We start from the raw sequence: 21,915 nt of genomic DNA on the forward strand, positions 1-21,915 counted from the left end.
GGTCGAAGAACAAGAAAGAAAGAGAGACACTTGTAGAGTTAAGTTTGAGACGAGAAAGTGATGGGAGAAGAAGACGATAAACAAGTGCCGACCATTGGCATAGGCAAAAGGCCGGCATTTTTGTATTGTTGTTGAAAAGCGAATTTGGAGGGTGTTGTTCTTTGCCTTTTCCGCTAAAAAGAACAGAGGAATAGAGTGAAAAACAAATTGACTTACATTTTTATTTCCTTTGGTTTACGTAGTTTCAACTGTTGCAATGCAAGTACGAAGAATTTTTGGATTATCTAAAGGATTTTTAGGTTTGGTAGATCGTAGATGCTTAATTTTGATTTCGGACTTGCAATGCAAATAAAAGAATTTTTGGGTTATCGAAAGGATTTTTAGATTATAATAAAGGCTAAAGGACTTATTCTCATCCAAAGTTCATTGTATTATCAAATTAATATCCGTTAACTATTGAAAACTCAAACATCCACTTTTGGACTGTTAAAAGTAACAGAACTAATTAAAATTATTTATTTTTCTCTAGGTTTAGGAAACTAACAATTTTCTCATAAAATTAAACTTTAAAATGTTATATTTTTTCCTCCATAGTTTCTTTCTTTTTTTCCCCTCTTTTTGTTGGTGTCACTAGTCAGCTTCTCTCTCTCTCTCCCTTTTCCGATGCTAGTAATCAGATAAAGAACGTCTTCGTCACTAGACGAAGACAAATCGGCTTTGTGACAAGGACATTCTTCATCCAGTTACGAACATTAAAAAAGGGAAGAGAGAGAAGTCGATCGATAACAGTGTCAAAAAATAGAAAAAGAAAAAGAAGGAAACCTTATAAGGAAAATATAACATTTTAAAATTTAATCTTAGAGAGAAATTGTTAATTTTATAAACTTAGAAGGAAAATAGATAATATTTTATTATTTTTAATATATATCTAGTTAAATAATAATTTTATCATTAAAAATTAACTAATTTTATTAATTTTAATTATTTATAAATAAATGTTTGAGTTTTTAATAGTTAACAAATACTTGATAATGCAATTAACTTTGGGTAGGAGCAAGTCCCTTTGCCTATAATAAATAAAAAAATTGATTGAATGCATGCATGCCCAAATCTGATATCTTTTAATTGGCCTGTGAAGAGTTCTGCTGAGCATAAAAAGCCAAGAGATGGTAGCCTAGTCCACCGGATTTAGCAAACATTATAAGAAAATTTCAGTGATATTACATTGTATAATTTATTCTTAAATTGATATTTGTAATGTCAAACATAACGTAGAGTGATAGAATAATAGAACTATTTATATATATTTTTTAATATATAATATATTATTATATAATTAGATAATTTTAAATTAAAAATAAATTAATATTTAATTATATAATAATATTATATATATATTTAATTATATATTCAACAATATATACAGGTAGCCCGTTGGCTAAATCTTATATATGGGATGGGACTACTATCACGGGGATATTTTGAGTATTTACAAAGAAATCTTGGCCTTCGATTTGCGCCATTTGGTAAACTCCACTGTGATGTTGCCACGTCATCAGATCATGGGGCAGGTCTAGTCTGAAGTGGCGAGTTTTGTTCCTCTGGTTTCAGGCTACCACCTAATTTGCACACATTGTTCCTCTCTACCATCGAGGCTGGCCTTTGAATTTTCAAAGCGCTTTTTCCTCCCATTAAAGCTTACGAAATTTTCAGCTTTCGAGTTCAGTTTTAATCTTGCTCTCTTCTCACTTTCAGGTAAATGCTTCAAAGTTCAATTTTTTACTAGTCAGAGCTGATAAAAATTTAGTCTTTGTAATTTTGTTTGATTATCTTTAGCTTTAACCAAGATTTTCCATGATGAAAAGTTTGTTTCTTGATCATAAAATGTATAAAATCTTGTTTTTTTGTCTGTGGGATGAACAGAGAAAGGGATTCAAGTTTCGTGTTTTCTGGAGCACACACCAACACCATGCTTTTATACTTGTGCTTGAGCAAATTCTAACTGATTATTAGCTTTAATTTAGCCTAAATCTATAAGTGGAGTACTATGTTAGTACCAGTTTCAAAGTGAAAATGATGTTAAACATTCCAAATGTGGCATTACTGTTACCAATATGTTGATCTTGATAATGCCAGGGATATTTCTATCCCTGTGTTATAGGATTACCCTGATAATATGGTCATTTGTTTTTTACATTTTTGTTGTCAAGTTTTTTGAGAAAAGAGGGTGAATTAACAAATGCTAGAACTTTTTTGTGGTTTGGCTAGGTTGAGTAATGTGCTGTTTTGTGCAAGTCTTGATTTGTAGGAATCTGATTCTATGTGTAGGAGGGAAGAAAAGCAGCAATGAGAAGTAAGAAAAAGCTGGTAACAGTCAATTAAATTGGAGGTTCAAGAACATATGATATACTAAAAATCTTCATCTTTTTTAGAACTTTATGTCATTTTTCTTTCCATTTCTATCCACATTGAAGCAGAGATTCTTGCGAATTGCCGCTTTCCAAGTTATCCTCCTGTATATGATAGACACACTCACATACGCGTCCTCCTGCATGCTCATATATATGCATACATAATTTGCCTGTGTAGTTGCTCATATGCTTCTTTTTATGTAAGTTTTTAATATGCATTTGCCAAGTTCATTTATGGCATTATTGGAAACAGATTTCTTGTCAAATTAGAATGTTTGGCTTGTGAATTTTGAATCATTTCTGTTATAACAAAGCTAGAATGCTAAAATAAGCATGGTTTGGGTAATGATCAAAACTCGAGGATAATATTACTTCTTGTCTATCCTATAACATAATCATGTGAGGATTCATGAATTGATTGGCATTACTTGACTGAAAAAGGATGAGTTGAAACTTTAACAAAGTTAATGCTGAGGTTAGGGGAAATGGGAAAATGCTGAAATGATTATGGCTTTATCAAAGTTTATCTGTTGTTGCAGTAAGCTTCAACAAGTGAAAATGTGTCACTATCAGGCATGGGAAGGTGATTCACCTCAGCATGAAGATTCTCTCCTTAGTATTGCAGATGGCATTGACAATGTAGCATCCTGGGAAAGGAGGTTGGACATGTTGGCAGCTCGTGTAGCAAGGATTGAGGCTCTTGTACTAGGACTAGAGGCAAGGTTGTTGTTCCTCCGAAGGGCATTGCGACTTGTAACTATCACGTTTCTTCTTACACTAGTCTATGCTATAATCAAATGAATGTTTTAATGACAAATTCTTCTGTTGTAGCTCTATTTCTCTTCATTAGAAATCTAGTTAGGTGCCTGATGATTCTTGCTCTCAAACTGTAAGCTGTCAAATTTAAGAAATTCGGTGAAAAGAGAAAGAAATATTGTCCATTAACCTCTATGCAAATGATGATCATAACCATGCTTTGCCTTTATGATTGGCAATCGCTAATTATCAACTTACTGTGCTAGAACTTTTTATTCTTCTTTTGTTGTTTCCTTTTTCTCTTATCTAGAACTAAAGAACTTCACTTTGCATTAGGAACAAACCTTTTTAAAGGATTCACTGCATTGGATTGAGATTTTACCTTGAAATGTGCTTTGGTAAAAATGTTTTCAAAACCAAGATTGCTGTTACAGTAATTGGTTTATGATGTTGAAGATTAGGCTAACATTAACATTATCCAATAAACTGCACCTTTTTTATGACATCACACAACCGATTTTGAGATAAATTGACAAAGGGTCACTTGTTCATTTATAATAGAGGCTGTTCTACTGTTCCAAAATTAATTTCCAAATGGTATTTATGGCTTGCATGTACCTCCAAACTGATTTTTCTTTTTTGGACTTGCCATTTTGTATAAAGATCCACCTAGGCCCAGTTCAATTTATCTCTCAATGTTAAAAAAAAAAAATCATTTCTCTCCAACCAAACATCAACATGACAAGTTTTCTTTTTCTCTTCTCTTTTTTTTTTTTTTTAATCTTTCTCTTTGTTTATGCTGTTTTAAAGACTTCAGAGTTCAGATCTTTCTATGCAGCCTTCGTGAATTCAGCAGATTTTATTTTCAACTTCAAATGAAGAAACAGAAAGCATATTCTCTGCATATATTTTGTTAAAAGAAAAGGAGGCAACTCACCGGATTTCGCGCCCTGCTCAAACATAAACTTGTATACTTGTGAATCAAGTAAATTGTGTAAATACATCCTTTGATATCCAACTGATAAACCAAGAGAATATGAAATGTGTAACAGAAGAAGTTGCAGATGAAACGGTGGATATAGCTACAATAATTACAGAAACCCAAAAAGTATAAAGGTTTAAGGGGTCAAGCAGATAACTCATTCCAGATCTACTATCCCAAAATTCGAAAGAAGGATCTTCACTTGATTAACCAAGTCCGAGCCTGTCGCATATTCCGTCAGCATTCCAACTGCGAAACCAAACATTGCCCACCTGCCAACCAAAACTAGTAAACATCAGAGAAGGCACTGTATAAGAACCCAAACTATTACTCACAGAATTAAGAGCATCTAGAAGTTGTTATGAGTTCAGGATAACAAAATGTTACTGACTAAAATTCCAGTTCTATCACATAACAACTGACAGCAAACAAACATTATTGTACATTTGTCCAGTCCAAATGTAACTTTTAGGACGCCAACATATATTGATGCATAGCAAGAGGCGAGTCCAGAGTTTATTGACTCCCTAATCTTCAACAAGTTGATCTTTCTTTTTGTTTGAATTTATCATTTAAAAAAAAAAAAAGAGGTTCTACTAAAGGCGAATAGCATGCCAGAGCAGACATTCTCCTTCCTTTGGAAAAGGATGCTGATATTGCTTGTTGAGGTTAAGAGTCGTTAGACTAATAGCAATATGCAGGTGCTACACATAGGTTGACTGAGAAACTACAACTATATTGTAAAACCAGTAGAGTACAATACAGAGGTTGAAAAAGAAGAGGCCTATTAAAGAATCGCCAAAAATGGACTCAAGCAAATGAAAAAAAAAATGCTAATGAATCAAGATGTTGCATTATACTAAAGAATTTGGCTCATAGTAATTAACCCCATCTTTAAAAGTAAAATAGCATTGCTGAGTAAACTTCCATACATCAATTGATGGAAATGGAAGACTGAACATGAAACTCCATTAAACTAATAATTACTAGATTTTACACACAACTTTTACTATACCACTCTAAACACGATTTCACTGAACTACTAGTTTTAATGGAAGTGAAAATATGTGCAAAATGAATGCTTTCTTTAAGGGCACAGAAAGGCGCAGATATCTTAAAAGTAATTTAACTGGGAACTTAAAGGAAACATTAACATCATAGCAAGGAATTTTACTCCTTGATTGAACTTCAAATTTGAACCAAATACGCAAAAATTTCATAGATTCTACACAATTCATCTGCCTTTTGCTTTTGTTCTTAGCACAGCACAGATTTCCACATCATAATCTCTTCATACCTCCAATGAATCACTATTTCTTTCCATCTAATTCAGCAATTCAATTTCAACACAAAAGTGCAATAATCCTCACAAGGCAAGGTACCCGTTTGACCTTCCCAAATCCCATATAAATAGAAGTTAAAAAAATACCTGCCATTGGCGATCTCATTCTTTCCCATGAACCCAAAGAATGGCCCAACATTAGCTTCCTCAAGCTTCTTCTGCTTGAAATACTCCTGAAGTTTCTTTGCCTTCTGCCTCTGAAACTCCAAAGTAATCACATTCTTACCTATGCCACTAGCCACCACAGCCAGCTTAGGCAGCTGAGCCACCGAAGAAGACGACGACGTTGGAGTAGGCGGCGGCGGCGATGGAGGGACAGGCTGTTTGAATGTAGAGGGCGGTAAAGGCTCTCTCACAGTAGGCGCCACAGGTCTCCTAATCGGCCCTTCATCTTGGGAACAAGTTACAGAAAATGCCCCACCACCAAGCCGCTGTTTTGCTCTTGAAAATCTATAAAAAGAGGAACTTGGTAGCGAAAGTGATGAGCTTGAAGAAGACGAAGGAGAAGAAGAGCAACAGGTTGATGGACTTGGGATTTTGATACACGGTATTGAAGAAGCTACTGACATTTTCATTTTTCTGCTTTATCTGTATATGTGTTATTGTTTTGCTTCTGTTTTTGTTGAATTTGTGTTCTTGTTTTCAGGGAATTAAAGGAAAAAGATGGTGGAGAAGAGGTGTGGCCTGTGTGGACAAAGATTTGCCATGTTTTCAAAGGAGAGACAGATGAACCATAAGGTGACGAGGAAAGGAACAAGTTTTTGAAATCCCTAATATTTGACTCCATCTAAGAGAGGTCCTAAAATTTTGAAATTTATCACAAGGAATAGTTGGGAAAAATTAGTGATTGTATAAAGATGATTCCATATTCCAATTAAATGTTTTATTTATTTTATAACAACTCTTTAGAACAATAAGAATTCTTTTCACTTTTTCTTCTCTCTGTTTTCTTAAACACATTCAATTTATTTTGAATGCAATATTAAGTTTAAAAGGAGTTTTTTAAATGATTATTTTAATTTTCTCTCGAATTTGTAATGTCAAATGATTTATCTTCGCAACTAACATTATTATGTATATCATATTAAGTGAAAGAGCCACTCACACAATAAAAATTTATTTTGTAATGTAAACGGAAGATATCAACTAAGACTTAAAAATTAGTAAAACTAACAAAATATTACAACAAGAAAATGTTTGAGTTTGAGTTTTTATCATCCTCATAAAATACTGACTTATCTAGTATATTGATTATAAATCTGATTACTACAATTTAAAATTATTCATCTAACTAATACAAACGAAATGTCTGATTATCAAAGCAAATATATATATATATATATGGAGATAAACTAATTATTCCTCCTCAGTAGAGAATATAGGAATATTGTTGTGACTTACGACGTTACAATATTAAAGGATGTTTTATTAAACAAAAGTTTAGGGACCCAAACGAATTTATCCAAAAGAGAAACTAGCTGTTGTTCACTTGTCGCCAACTGCAAGTGGATAGCGATAGCACGTGCAATTTATAAATGGCTGTTTAAATTGACGCGCTCTTAGTGCGAGTGGGCAGGGTAATGCTAAACTAGGGTGGCTACCACCATAATTAATGTCGCATTGATTTGTATCGTAGGAGATGAAATTTTTAACATCACTTGACATGAAAACGAGAAACAGTAGCAAAAGGCGAAACAAGAAGAAGAGCATAACAAAACAAAGAGAATCCGAGTGTCAAAATTGAAATCCTCAACAAATAAATATACACACAAATGATCAATCCAACAAAAGTGATCAGAAATGAAGCTCCTATCCTTGTATCATTCTTTTGTGGCAAGAGATCCAAAACTTGCTTTCCCTTCTCCAGAAATCAGTTGAAGCAGGCCAAAATCAGACCAATGGCATTACTAGTAATCTTACCCGATGCGTTGCTGCATCTTAAGAAATGTGAGTCCACAAATGGTGTTGGTGAGAACAAAATCACATGATTGTGCATGAACAGCTTCTTTCAATTCCATTGTCAAATTCGTCATCTGATCCGCCCAATTCACTGCCATTACAAAAAAAAAAAAAAAAAATTCTAAGCTAATCCATTCTCAAAAGAAAAAGAAGAAAAGCAAGTAAATGAATGTAACAACCCTTTGCCTTCAGAGAATAAACAAGCATATGCTTAGCATGAGTTTAAAAATAAGCATGTTGAACAAGGATGCTTTCCGTATATCTGATCTTAGTAAGTTAAATCTATTAACACTCTGAACATGTAAAAGACTGCTTAAGAATTTTTAAAATGTATTGCATCAATTTCTCAAAGTCATCAAACGCTTGATATGGTAACACAGACATATGGACAACGCCAACATAATATGTGCGCAAGACAAGAAGTTACAGACATTTAAAAACACATCTAAGCACATTCTTCAGATACATGAAAAGGCTACAAGATATGAACCCATATCCAAGAAAATACTAAACACCATTGAGATCAGCATATTTTACTATAAATTCAATGATGTTTTAGCATTACTCCCTCTACTCAACATATTTCGTTAAAATGCTAATCATATACTATAAATTTCATTGAGCAGAGGGAGTAACACTAAAACATCATTGTATGCTCATTTCATTTTTTCCAACATATTTTACTTTGATGGCTCACATCTAAAATCATAGTTAGATGTTTCACAAACCCAATATTTTGATATGAATCTTATGAAGAATGAACAGGAACTTTTATTAACAAGGGGCATGAAAAATGCAAAGTCTACTGTTCTATTCTTCTCCACAAAGCATAGCCCTATTCTCTTCTCCAAAAGCACTATTAGCAATGAACAAAGAAATGTACAAATGCAGGATAGCCTACTTAATCTTGCCACCCAAAAAGACAATGGACAATGATCTCAAAGATACAAAGTGCAGAAGAAATATAGTATTTACACTTTCTGACTCCCCATGTGTGATGCACCAATCTGAGGACATATGAATATATGGCCTTCTGTTTTGACACTGACCAGATCCATTAATCCTCCATATTCATTGATCTTGGCAAGAACTTATCTTTCAAGGTACTTCAGCATTCAAAAACCAACCGGTAGGTTTAAAAATAAGGGAATGCCAGATAAGGAAAAATCAAATAGTGATGAAAAATATGCTTAACTTTCCCAGTATCAATTGGGAAGGAAATCCCTTACCAAGCAAAAAAATTGAAAGAAAAAAATGGTAAGAGAATATGGTGTTTAATACCAACCTTTATTAAAATTAAGTGCCCATATGAAACAACAAGAATAGATTATGAATCGTGGCCTTCCAACTTTCACAGTAATCACTTAGCATCAACTGGAATGTAAGTTTGCATATTTCTCTAATAATGACCAAGTGACTCAATTCTGGGAGGCTGTTAGGACTTTGGTATACTGTGATGAGGTGGAGCAATCCAAGGGGGGTAAGGCCACACGGCCAACATTGGGGAAAAGGCACAAAACGTGTGAAGAAAAACAAACAATATAAAAGAAGGGGAAAGGGGAAAAAGGGAGGAGACAAGAAAATTATTATTGTTTGTGGAAACCCTAAGAAGAGAGCTAGCGCTCAAATCCATCCTTGGGAGAGGTTTCTGGCACTCTCGAATTTGTCGGGATATTGTGTTTGTTGAATTATATTGAGTTGTTGGTGAAGGTACGTTCAGAGTCCAATCCAAATTATGCATTTGCTAATGCACAAATTTTTTTATTCACTCGGAAAGAATCAGGAAAACTAACCTCCAATGAGTGTTAAATCACACCTTTTAAAATCAAGGTGCCACCCCATACTGTCAGAACCATAACTACATAATGCAAACTTAAAAGCAAATTGTGATTCCCATTCACAAGAACATTGTTGTTGATCTTGTGCAGACTGGTCATGGAATGTCAACAGTATGGGTCTACCTTATGTAAAACTTATATCTGTAATATATTCTCCCGGCATCCCCTATTGGTTTGACAAGAAAATCAGATTTGCCACCTTCAAACCCTTTTATATATAACACAGAGAACTCCAAATGGTTTCATATACAACCCTCAAATCATTATCAGTATATATCCCACTTGTTATCTTGCATGCCAACTTCAAGACATCAAATAACCATATACATCAAACAAGAAACCCTCATAATCATATTATTACAATCACCATGTCCTGCATTAAGAAGTTAGTGCTGCAGCACTTTAATCTTGTCTACTCCAATTATATTGGTGATTTCTTGATACCTTTACAACAATAAATGGATTAATATGGTCTCCTGTTTACTATTTTAACAGAACCCAGTTCTTGCATTTTTGTAAAACAGCAATAATGGTATCACATAACTAATATGAGTTACATGTACTTCCCACTCATTTACTGACTGTCACAGTTCATCACAATATAACTGAAAGGCCTATCTCCAATAAAGAGTTCCAATTTAATTAAAGTCATTGTTCATCATGACATCATTAAAATTCTAAATTCAGTCCTTACTTTTTTCATTGCAAAATGGTTGAAGCACTCAGAACTAGATAGAAATGATATTGAATGGATAAACATTTTAAGTTAAAATACTTGGGTTAAAATGGCCTATCATCCAACCTGTTTTGAATCACCATGTATTGCAACAGGATGGACAAAACTTATTCAACAGCTTCAGTGCATTTTCCTTATCCGGCAAAATGAACTGTTACAACAAATAATCTAAGAAAAGCAAATTTCCTGACTCATACTTTACTTAATAGTCTTGAAAGAAGTAACAATGAAGTTCAGTCCAGAGAATAATCGGGCCATGAGTAGCTTGATGGGAACTGCTATTAGCATGACAATTATGCATAAGTAATTGATAGTAAGACACAGAAGTATCAAATTGAGCTCATTGTGCACACGGATAAACCATGAATAGAGACAAAAACAGTACATGTGCACAAAGAAACTATAATTTAAAATTAAAAATATAGTCAAAACATTTCATCTAGGGATGAAAACTTCCCTTACCTGGGCTCAAACTCTCTAACTTCAGCAAGTACACTGCCACAAGCATCAGTCCACTGAACTTTCCTCCTTTCTGTGTGACCAGGGATATCACTACCTTTTTCACTCACTTCGTCGTGTTTATTAACATTTTGAGCGGGAACTCGAATGTTATGTGATGGCTTCTTTAAGCTACTCCTAAGAGAAACCTTTCTTACAATACCATCTTCATCCTCAAGATCAACTGTTTTATCCTTTCTCTGGTCAGAGGCAAGAGACCCTGGTAAGCCATCTTGGTGCTGGGTAGGGCCTACTTTGGGAGCCGATGGGGTGTCAAGTCCTGCGGAAGCGCGACCAAAGCAGACAAAAGAGGCGCAGCCGCGGGAAAGCTTATTCTCGGCGGTGGAAGCCAGCTGGAGGTCAGAGTCAGGTTCTTGGTCCACCAACTGGTACTGATTCCACGGGGAAACTCTCATGGGTTTCTCTTTGTTGTCTTCGTTTTTCTGACCCAATAGAAGAAGGGTCAGGCCCTTACTATACCCAGATGCCGAAGAAGAGAAGAACCCTCCTCCTTCAACTGCCAATAACATCAGTTCTGCTCATCTGGGCACTTAATAAGCTATAATTTCCGTTTTGCCGCTCACTCTCACAATAATTTCTTCACCGGCCTTTCATCCGCCAATAATTCAAAGTCAGTCACATCATCAACGACAGATTTTCAATTAGCAACTTCAGTTTCGCACACAAAGCAGAGTAAACAGAAACCCCCAACCCCAATTGACAAAAACCAATTTTGTTTAAAATCAAATCCTAAAAAACTTTAAACAAATCCATTAAACATTGTAATTTGACCACAGCCTAAAACCCATAAACAATAGTCTTATCATGCCACATCATTTGTACAGTCATCATATCATATACATATATTAATTTATAAAATTAAACTTTTCAAGTAATGAACCCGTCCATGTCCAAACAACAAATTAAACATTCTCATTTCAATGAGACTCACACAAAAACAAAACACGATGAAGAACTGTGAGATCACTTGAATTCATAATTACTGCTAAACATCACAATTGAAGATCTGTTTGACTTGAAAGCAACCAAGCAAGAACAGAAACAAATCAAATCAGCTACAACAACATGCACCACTTTTAAAGCTAAACAAACGAGAGCTCATTAGTCAGCACAATGTCGAAACTCAATGTTTTATTTTTTTTCATTTTCCCGGGAATCAAACAGAAAATATTCAGATCAAAACGGGGTGGTGGAAGAGAGTTAAGGTCCTACCTGACGGGAGAAATAACGGATCTGAGAAAGAAATCTAGTTAAGTAAGTAAATCGGCGTCGGCGGCCTGTTGAAAGGGAAATTAATCGGCGAGGAATTGAAAATGGGAAGAAAAGAAAATTAAAATAAACAATTTTGGGCTTTCAAATGGTTGGAATTATTTATTTAAAGAAGGATAGGGACAGTGGCTAGTTGGTCCATGATGTCAATTACCAAATGGGCCCTCCTCTTTTTTTTATTTATTTTTTTTAATTTTTGTATTTTTTCACTTATGGGAAAGTATAGAAATTTCTATATAAAATTGTAGTAATTATATAAAGAGCAAGCTTGCTTCTGTTTGCCGCACTCTTTTATTTAACATTTATTTCATAATTTTATAACTATAAAATAATTAAATATGGTATATGGGTTTAAGAACAAAACATGAAATAATGGTGGAAAGTTCAAAAAAGGAGTCTTTATGGAGGGCACAATCTAAATGTTCTAATTTCAAACAATAAAGGGCAAAAGACTTATTACCACCCAAGGTTTGGTGTATTCTCAAACTTCTATCCGTAAAGTTTTAAAAATTTAAATACTTATCATTTTATTAATAAAAATGTTATTTAGTTAAAAAATTAAAAAAATAAATTTTATCACATTCGTCTTTCCTTTTAATTTAAAATTTTAACAATTTTCTCACACAAAGTTTAAAAAGTAATTATCTTCCCTTAAGATTTTTTCCGTTATCGGAGATAATAAATTTTGTTGTCTCTAAACGCGTTCTCTTTTATTTTTGATTTTTCTCTCTCTCTGGCCATTTTCGTCTTAGATGAATAGTTTTTGTCTAAGATGAAGACGCGTCTAACCGTTTATCTTTATCTCTATTTGACCATTCACCAAAATGATATCAAATAGGTATTTATTTTACTCATTTATTTATTTAAAATACAGCCCCTTTGACTAATATATAAATCACAACTTAGTTAATAGAAATGAGATAATTAAAAATAAAAAGACATGTAATTAATAAATGTTGTTGACATTTATGGTCATAAATAAATATGATTAGGTGATGACCCATTCCAATCATGTCCCTGTGACGTGGGAGAGATGACATGGGCTCACTCACTCATTCCCCAATTTTGAGCCTACTTATCACTGGACGTTGCCCTAATTTCTGTCTTCGATTCTCAACATTTAACATCAAGACCAGTTGGATATTATTATATATTTATTTAAATTTAAATTTTATATTTTAATAGATATTAATTGATGATAAATTAAATATTATTATTTGTGAAGATGTAATTCCAACTTACTTATAACCCATCTTAAATGTTGAACATTCTCATATTTTACCTGAAATGGGAAATTACTAAAATGATCTCTCAGTTTTACTAGTCATTCGGTCTGTCTGCCATCAAAGTATGGGGACTTCAAAGAATGTCCAGGGCAGGGGAGGGTAACAGAAAAAATGAAAAAATCTTTTCGTTTAAAAACTTTTTTCGAAAAAAGAAAACCAAAATCCAACATATTCGTAAATTACACTTATCCGATATATGTACGGATAATTTTCAATATAAGAAGTTGTAATAAAATAATTATACTAAGACATTAGATGAGAAATATGACGACAATACATTATAAAATTAATGTGTAGTAAACACAATGCATGGTGTTTTGGCCTAGGAGTCCTCTCCCTAGTTGTTTTGGCTTAGGGCTCATCCTTTTTTCACATCCTAGGACTTGTCCTATGATGCCTTTTGTAATTTTTTTTTAGCTTTGTTTGTTTGGATTCTTCACTTTCATTGTCTAGCTTTGCCAGTTTATTCTCTTGGCCCATTTTAAAGGCCAAGATAAGTTTAGGTTGTTTTTTTAAGTATCTCCATTTTAAAGGCTTCGGTTCGTTTGTTAATATATATATATATATAAAATACAAGATAGAGAATATGGTTTAGTTGTTGCAGTAAAACTTACATTCATAGTTATAAATTCACTTTTTTTCTAATGTGTTTTTGGGGAAAAATTACAAAGAGTTCTTTTTATCTTTTTCCTTCCCGTTAAAAGTGATCCAAAAGAAATCTAAAAGAGAATTTGGAAAGAGAGAGGATTTAAAGATATATTAAGGGATTGCATAAGAAATTTAAAAAAGACAAAAAAGATATTTACTCTTATCCACTTTTTGGTTTTTTTAGCCAAGTTGTGAGGGCATTGTCATGTTTCATAGTCGCATGGAGCCTCAATGTTTTGTTAAGTATGCATATCTATATGATTTGAGTGGTATGCATACAATCGCGAACATTACACGTTAAAGATTGTTGGGTATAACATCACTATTTTATGTTTAATGTGATGCATTTTATTTGATCGACTCAATCATTTTACATTTAATATGTTATCTAAATACTGTGAACACTTTATATTAGATGTGAACAATTTACATAGTATAAATGGTGATGATTATGCATAACTGCATATCATCAATGTTTTTAAAACCGGATCGATGATCAAACTAAGAGTCTCACTAGTTTATAGTTTGAACGGTTCAACTAGTTCTTAAATTATTATGGGTTTTCTAAATATTATTAAAAAATTATCATATTTTTTAAACATAAATCATATGTATTTAAACAAAAAATATGTGATGTATTTTCTCCTATTAAAAATACTTTTATAAATAATTGACTTATTTTAGCCCTTCAAAATCAATTTAATTCAACATTTCTCTATCTAATTAATATTTGTTTTCCTTCAATAACAACTCTTCTCTCTCTAATTAATATTTGTTTACTTTTATTGACAATTATCTAACTCTTAACCCCCTAATCAATCATAATCTTTTAATGTTATCGACTACCACTATTTCGGTTTTCATTTCTTTACAAATGCATATACATAAGACAAATAAACAAACAAACAAATTTTTATATGTAAACCCGATCAGACCATGGATCGACTTATGGTTGAACCAACCAAATTGGCCAGTCTGGCCTGATTTCAATAACATTTCATATTATGATAGCTTATACATCTTCTCCAATGTGAACACATCGTTAGAATCGATAACTTAAATCTTTTTTCACTTAAAAGGACTAGATTGAGATACAGATTAGACAATATGACCACGTGAGTCACATAAACTCTCACAATCCTCCTTTTCATTCACACAAACATAAATGGACTATCATAACACCTCTATTGTAGGTGTGCCCAACTGCAAACATATGTATGAAGGATATCACAAGTGCCCTATTGCAATAACTTTTTAAAAAAACATGTCATAAAACTTACGAAAAAATATGTTTTCATAGTTGTTCATAAAACTATAAAACTCATGGGATTGAGTTATACACACATGTACTTGGAACATTTGTTCACCTTTTTAGTTATGAAACGAGCATTTATAACTCTTAACACAATTGTTCTCCTTCTTGCTTTGGAATGATCGTTCTTGGCTCTACAACAACTATTCTCACATCTTAGATCCTTAATCATTATTAATATAGAATGGTCGTTGTCCTTTTCAGAACGGAAATTTCATTGCAAACTATTCTATGTGTATGGAACAATTGTTGATGCCTTTAGAACAGGTGTTTTATCATGATATCTATCATCTAAACTTTAGTATAAAACGACTATTCTTGTTCCATCGTATCTAAACCCTAAACCCTAAACCCTAAGGTGTTCCATCGTATTTATCTCAACAAAACTATAGATTTTGCAATGTAATCAATCAATCCAATGCCACAATTCACATCATAACTAATTCAATTCTCTAATATTTGTTTCAACTTCACTTTCTACTATGTATAATTAATATCAAGATCAATCTATATTGAAACATGTGATAACAACAACAATACATTTCCATCAATATCACTTCTCAAACATTCACAATAATCAATATAAAATATCATCACATCATAGTATACTCGCAACATATTCTACATATCACCGTACTACACCCTATATTTACATGTGTATAGATTTCAATCAAATATCCATAAATCAAAGTGTAAAGTATAAAAGATCCTTACTTACCTAAAATATCTTGAATAAATAATCCTTTAGCCTTGAATCTCTTCTCTAAATCAAGCATTTGAGGGTTGTAATGACAATTGGGAGCCGTTAGGGTTTTTTTTATCGTGAGCAATATAGGATATACATAAATCTAATTGGATAATGGCCTCCTTTTATAGATTTTCATCCATATAGTTGTTGGAATGAGTGTTCCACCAATATGGAACAGGTGTTGCAAACTCTGGAATGGTCATTCAACCTTTCTCTTCTTCTACACTTGACTTAATTTCAACATTTCATAAACCACATATATATCATACTTAATTAATTCAATAAATTATATGAAATTACTATTTTAATCTCATCACATACCTATGCATATTACAAAAGATGTCACCTCAATGCCACTTTTTTCTTTGAAAACAACTCCCAAAGTTAACCAAAGATTGTCATTCTCCTTCTTGAGTTCTTGATAATGTCCCTCTCGACTCCTCCTTCTAGTTAGTGTATGTTTGTATACACGCTAGAGTTATCGTTCTGATGTCATCCTTTGATTTCTCAGAAGAATCTTGAGCCATTAGAACTTTCTTGATCAAATCTTGGCCCTCGATCTTAAAAAATCTTCTTTTTACTTTGAGATTCCCATTGTGCAACCTTGTCATGACAATTTGACCCAAATAATGATTGAGGTTTGAGCTATAAAAACATGAATGGTAGTCCTGTCTCTCATCTTTTCTTAGTTTTACAATTAGATAGCTACTAAGAAAGTTATGACCAAAATATGACCATATGTACAGAGAGACGAGCAAAACTTGCTCCATTCAAGTTTTACCATCATGTTACTGATGTGAACTATCTACACGCTTCTAGCAATGTGTCATGTCACTAAAATACTAGACACACCCTATCTCTGTCAAGCTTCATGTGTACGGTCAAATTTGATGGTCATATAAATCCAATGAAGACTAGCAATTCAACTGAAGGCAAGGTTTTGATAAAAGAATGAAACCCTTCATGCAACAGTAATTCATGTAGATATTAGGGTAAACAAGACCAATACAAAATAAACAATGGAAATTGTTATGAAGCTTGACAGTATTACTCCAATATCATGGAAAAACCCCATAAGCTCAACGGAGAAAAATCATCAATCAAAAACAGCAAGCTAGAGCAAGTGCAAATGGTGGCTGGTAGGTAAAATTCATATTCATTTCTTGTCAAAGCTGCAATCCAACATGGACTAGAGAATAGGTTTACAAATTGTTGGACTCCATTATAATTCATCTGCTATAAAAAATAAGGCCAAAGGACTTATTCCCATCCAAAAATTGTTGCTTTTTTAAATTCTCTCCTTTTAACTTTAAAAAACTCTTTTACCCACTCATGGACTGTTAAAGTTAATCAAATTCATTAGGTTTAAAATTTTATCTCTTTTCCCCCCTCTAAAACCTAAAAACTAACAATTTCCGCAAATTCAGGTTTAAAAAAACAACATTTCCCCTCTAGGGTATACTCTTCAATCTCCGGTCGTTCCTCCGACGTCATCTCCAACGGTCTCTCCCTCCCAACACTTCCTCTACCTCCAACAACGGTCTCTTTCCTCATCTCTCTCTTCAACAACACATCAAAGCCGAGAAAACAAAGAACTTCATCAGGAAAACGAAGATGAGAGATCTCGTCTTCATCTAGGAAGACGAAAGATCTCGTTTTTGTCTGGAAAGACAAAGATGACAATAAAGACACTCATCTTCTTTTGGGAAAGCATTCAACTCGTCTTCTTCTAGGAAGCTTCGTTGGAAAGACGAAAACGAGAGATCTACGTCTTCGTCTTTCCAGCTTCACTAGGCTACCAGAGGGAGAGATAAGGAGAGAAAGATCGCCATTAAAGAGAGAGAAAGCATTAAGAGGAAGAGACGATTAGAGATGGCACCAGAGATTATAGAGTAAACCCTAAGGAGGAAAATATTGTTTTTTAAAACTTGACCTAAGAGAAAAATTATTAGTTTTTAGAGTTTAGGGGAAGAAAATGAAATAAAATTTTAGTTTATCCGTAATATTATAGATAAAATGACTTAACAATCAATAAGTGGATAAAAAAATTTTTCAAAGTTAAAAGATGAGAACTTGAGAAAACAACAATTTGCGGTTGGGAATAAGTCATTTGGCCCAAAAAATAATTTCAATCACCCCAACATGGGAGACAACTCCCTTGTCTTGGGCGCCCATCAAGGCTAGCATCCTCTCTCACTCATAGTACATTGATTTGGCTTAAACATTAATAAGTTTATTGTTAGTTATGCAATGAAGGACAGACTAGTGAATAAATGCAAGCAAGAATAACTTGTGCAGTAACCAACACAAATCGGAAATTATGTTGATCTTGTTCACATAAATGTAACTCACATTTCCTACAATGAATCAACCTAAAAAATAACCAATATTTTCCTGACTATTTAGATGAATCCGCAAGCAAATTGGAACATGCTACATGCAGCAGATATGCAGAAGAATACATTCACATAACTTAAAAAATAATAATAAACCAAAAAAGTTCAGGGAAGCGATCATGCAGTGATAATATAACAAACAGTACTGGTTAATAAGTAGCAGAGTCGGTTCAACAAAAAGGATATGGCTTAAGAGACTCAAACGACTAGATTCAAATGAAAACAGTAACTAATAGGCGATGGTGTTAATCACATTGCCTTTTACCTCATGAGAGAACACACACAATTCTTCTTCACGCGCTTCAACAAGTCACCAGCATCATGTGTTTATTCTTGTATATAGTAATCAATTCCATAAGCTAAAAATGATGAAGAAAATAGTGTCCCAATTGCAGCAGCCTGTCCAAGCCTTTTTATGGAAAGATGCTTCTGGATTTGGTCTCATAGCAATTTTAGTCAGCATGCATGTCCATCGAAGAATCATTGGAACTGTTTGAATCCCTGTTTTGGTGCTGAAGAAAGTTGGGATCATTGTTCCTGCTTCCAATGGCAGGAGGCATACTGCCAAAGCCTCCTCCTTGTGCTATGTGATAATGCTGAAGGCTCCGACGAATGGGGCTAGATAAGGCATTAGAGAAAACTGAATTTCTGGATTGTTGATCACAGTGCTCAGAGCGAGTTCCCTGCCCGGTGCTTTGGCCAGATGGACCCGAAGAGACAGAGATGCCAGAACTCATTAACTGTGGTGTGGCTTGGGAATGCTGATGCCGATTTTGTGCTCTAGGGGACATTGATGGCTCCTTTCCACTGTAATCTAGCTCATTCTGCAAAGAACCCATATTACTTTTACATCCCAAATAAATTTTTTTTAAAAATGGAAAAAAGATGTACAAATTTAAGCTCATTTGATTTTTTTATCTCTCCCAATCCATCTAAGTGCTGACAAAGGTTTCATCAATGATGCATGTTCAAATTCTAACATATCTGATGAAGAATATTTGCAAACATCTTTCAAAGTCTACAAACGCAAAAAAGATTTTCTACTCAAACTTGGATTTGGAAGAATCTTACATGACTGAATTATTAAACAACAACCCAAAAGCACATAACACTACTGGTTAGAAGCCAAGAAGGCAGTCCAAGAGTCTTAAATGTAAGCAGAAAGTTAGTCATTTCTTAGTTTCCAACAGTATAGCATGTAAAGTAAGAATTTTTTTTTTTTAAATTTTCCAGGAATCTTCAATCTGCAATCTAGACATCACTCAATAGGTCTTTAAATGTTCTTATTTTAACAATCATTTATTACATTATTAATCCAAAAATCATATTACTCTAATCATAACCAAAAACAGATTCAGCAAATTAAAGTATGCAAATACAAAAGATCTCAAGTATAACCACACAAAATCTATTATGCTTGACATAGTAACTAAATTTGCATGAAAACTTTGAAATTTCAACTATTTACTCTTCTCAATAAATCATATTTACTAAAATTTTCCTTGATATGTCAGATACCCTTAACCAACAGCAGATGCCAAAAGGTTGTTCCATGCAGCAAATGCTAGGATTAATTTACAATGGTGCTAACCTATGGAAGATTACAAAGACCATGACCTGCAATAAGGTGCAAGCATGGTTATAACACAAATGTTTCAGAAACAGCCACACTTAAAAGATCACATATGATGACCTCTTAATGCAGTTCAGAAGTGTACATCAGTAATAGCCAGTTGTACAGCAATATACTTCTCTGCAAGTGCACATGTGTGTGTACTTGTCTTAGAGAGAGAACGAGCTAATGTGCATGGTTGTCCAATCTGTTTGCTATTTAAACACATTCAGCGAAAAAAATATCATAACATTGAAACATCAGGCACAAAAACAAATCAACATCAACCTGAAGGTAATTGAGAATATCAACTGTTGTCACTCTTGATCCTCCTTCTTCTTGTCTCCAGATCCACTGATAAAGTTTTTCCTATAACAAGATAACCAGATTAGATACATAAAATGCTGAGATAAAAAGCAAGCTGCCAACAAATTATTTTTTAAAAAAATAGCAAATAAACAGATTAAGGCCAAAATCATTAGAGAAATAATACATTTATGTAGCAAATGAGAACTTTATTTGTCATTGCCTGCAACTAAAACAAGGGCTAGAGTATCAAGTATCCCCAAATGGCATAAAAACCAAATAGTAAAAAAAAGCTGTAACCAGAATCAATTATTAAACCACATGGCAGCACACGCTAGTCACAAAAAGTTTGGATGTGAACACTATCTTAAACTTCATTGAGCAAGAGCAAGAGCAAAAGGAATAAGAAAAAGAGAAAATGATCAATCGAATATTTTCAGTCTTTCCACCAGAAAATATTCCCCCTCTCATTATCAACCTATTAGCCATTAACAGTCAAAATTCAACTTAAAATCAAAACCCAAAAACAAAATTCCTCTTCCAGTGAAAACACCAAATCCTTAACCGCCTGCAGTGCAAAATTCCTCGAATTCAAGTCCAAATATAGGGTTCCAGAAACCCTATAATCTTTTGGAAACAAAAACCTCAGGGCTTTTCACCAATAAACGGCCTCGAGGAATCAAACCACACAGCTAACCCATAACATTTAATTCATTAAATCAAACACAATTCATTATAATCCGTACACTCAAAATCACATCCAACATTATAAAGACAACAAATAAATTAATGTATCAAACAAATGCATCCATCTATCTGTGCACCAATTAAAAAACAGACCCATTAGATATAACGCACAATAAAAAGGAAAAAACAAATCTTTCGTCGTTAAATGAACAGACATGAAGAAAAAACTCACAAGGCCGTGGCGTTCACCAGCTTGGAAAGAGTGTTTCTGGTGGTTCATGGCTTGTGTGTAAAGCTGCGAGAGTGAATTCGCCGCGCTGCAAAACGACGCGTACATGCTTTGATCCACTTCATCGAGGCTTGTGGCGATTGATTTTCTCTTCTTGCCCATATCAAGAGAAGAGATTGATTGTTGGATGATTTAGAAGTTTGATTCAGAGATTTTTTTTTTATTTTTTCTTTTTCGTGGGTTACTGATTGGTAAGATGTAAGCGAGGTTTTGAGAAAATGGGGCGCCTTTTATACGATGGAGAGAAGAATTCGGTGGTGACCACTTAGTTCAAGTTGCATGGTAAAAGACCCTTTTGCAATTTGCAGGTCGCACGAATGGTAATGACATATCATTTAAATATTTAATTAAATAATATTTTTAATTATTTATCAAGTGACAACTCTTGGCATACCGCACAATCTATTGCTCTATTTATATGTAATTTTTAGTAAAATTTTGAGAGAGATAAACTCACATAATCTTAACGGATAAATTATGTCACTCATAACGAGTTAAACTTTTGATTTTGATCATTCTACCAATATACACTTACCTGATCCTAATGTCACATAAAACATAACAAGTGAACTCACTTGTGGTATCTTAAGTAACTCCACAATGCACATTTCTTGTTCATAATAAACCATGCATATTTTGATAAGGGTCTTTACCCTTTTTTTTTTTTTTAACGAACCATATAACCAGTAGAACCAATTAATCAGATAAGTCAAAAGTTTGATATTGATATATTACCAAAAGAAACTTAAACTTATATTCTCTTATATATAAAATCTATTTTATCACTCAAACTATCTTCAAGTTATCCCTCGTTTACTT

General features: G+C 33.5%; 4 protein-coding genes across 14 annotated transcripts; 1 reads left to right on the plus strand and 3 right to left on the minus strand.

Annotated features, from left to right (window-relative positions):
• The first annotated feature begins 1,473 nt into the window (after positions 1 to 1,473).
• On the plus strand, positions 1,474 to 3,420 carry LOC123229215. 10 transcript variants are annotated; one of them, XR_006504823.1, is made up of 3 exons: positions 1,474 to 1,755; positions 2,269 to 2,389; positions 2,951 to 3,420. XR_006504823.1 is itself a non-coding variant. In XM_044654869.1 (3 exons), the coding sequence occupies exons 2-3, from the start codon at positions 2,277 to 2,279 to the stop codon at positions 3,210 to 3,212; spliced, it is 339 nt and encodes a 112-aa protein (XP_044510804.1). In that variant the 5' UTR covers positions 1,520 to 1,755; positions 2,269 to 2,276; the 3' UTR covers positions 3,213 to 3,420. The 10 variants fall into 10 exon arrangements, 1 of the variants encoding a protein (XP_044510804.1); XR_006504820.1 differs by having other exon boundaries at positions 2,269 to 2,367; XR_006504817.1 differs by having other exon boundaries at positions 1,477 to 1,755; positions 2,296 to 2,367.
• A 688-nt stretch (positions 3,421 to 4,108) lies between these two features.
• LOC123229170 (light-harvesting complex-like protein OHP2, chloroplastic) lies at positions 4,109 to 6,210 on the minus strand. The gene is made up of 2 exons (XM_044654807.1): positions 5,579 to 6,210; positions 4,109 to 4,421 (listed from the first exon to the last, which is right to left on the minus strand). The coding sequence occupies exons 1-2, from the start codon at positions 6,064 to 6,066 to the stop codon at positions 4,307 to 4,309; spliced, it is 603 nt and encodes a 200-aa protein (XP_044510742.1). The 5' UTR covers positions 6,067 to 6,210; the 3' UTR covers positions 4,109 to 4,306.
• Positions 6,211 to 7,115: 905 nt separating this feature from the next.
• LOC123230082 lies at positions 7,116 to 11,888 on the minus strand. Of its 2 annotated transcripts, XM_044656195.1 has the most exons (3): positions 11,756 to 11,888; positions 10,487 to 11,130; positions 7,116 to 7,541 (listed from the first exon to the last, which is right to left on the minus strand). In XM_044656195.1, exons 2-3 carry the CDS (start codon positions 11,050 to 11,052, stop codon positions 7,472 to 7,474), a joined length of 636 nt encoding a protein of 211 aa, XP_044512130.1. In that variant the 5' UTR covers positions 11,053 to 11,130; positions 11,756 to 11,888; the 3' UTR covers positions 7,116 to 7,471. The 2 variants fall into 2 exon arrangements, with proteins under 2 accessions (XP_044512130.1, XP_044512129.1); XM_044656194.1 differs by lacking the exon at positions 11,756 to 11,888 and having other exon boundaries at positions 10,487 to 11,458.
• Positions 11,889 to 18,306: 6,418 nt separating this feature from the next.
• LOC123229865 lies at positions 18,307 to 21,345 on the minus strand. Its single transcript, XM_044655859.1, has 3 exons — positions 21,040 to 21,345; positions 20,103 to 20,183; positions 18,307 to 19,026 (listed from the first exon to the last, which is right to left on the minus strand). The coding sequence occupies exons 1-3, from the start codon at positions 21,196 to 21,198 to the stop codon at positions 18,655 to 18,657; spliced, it is 612 nt and encodes a 203-aa protein (XP_044511794.1). The 5' UTR covers positions 21,199 to 21,345; the 3' UTR covers positions 18,307 to 18,654.
• Positions 21,346 to 21,915: the final 570 nt, after the last annotated feature.

The sequence above is a fragment of the Mangifera indica genome, chromosome 11 (genome assembly GCF_011075055.1).
Source record: "Mangifera indica cultivar Alphonso chromosome 11, CATAS_Mindica_2.1, whole genome shotgun sequence".
Classification (NCBI taxonomy): Eukaryota; Viridiplantae; Streptophyta; class Magnoliopsida; order Sapindales; family Anacardiaceae; genus Mangifera; species Mangifera indica.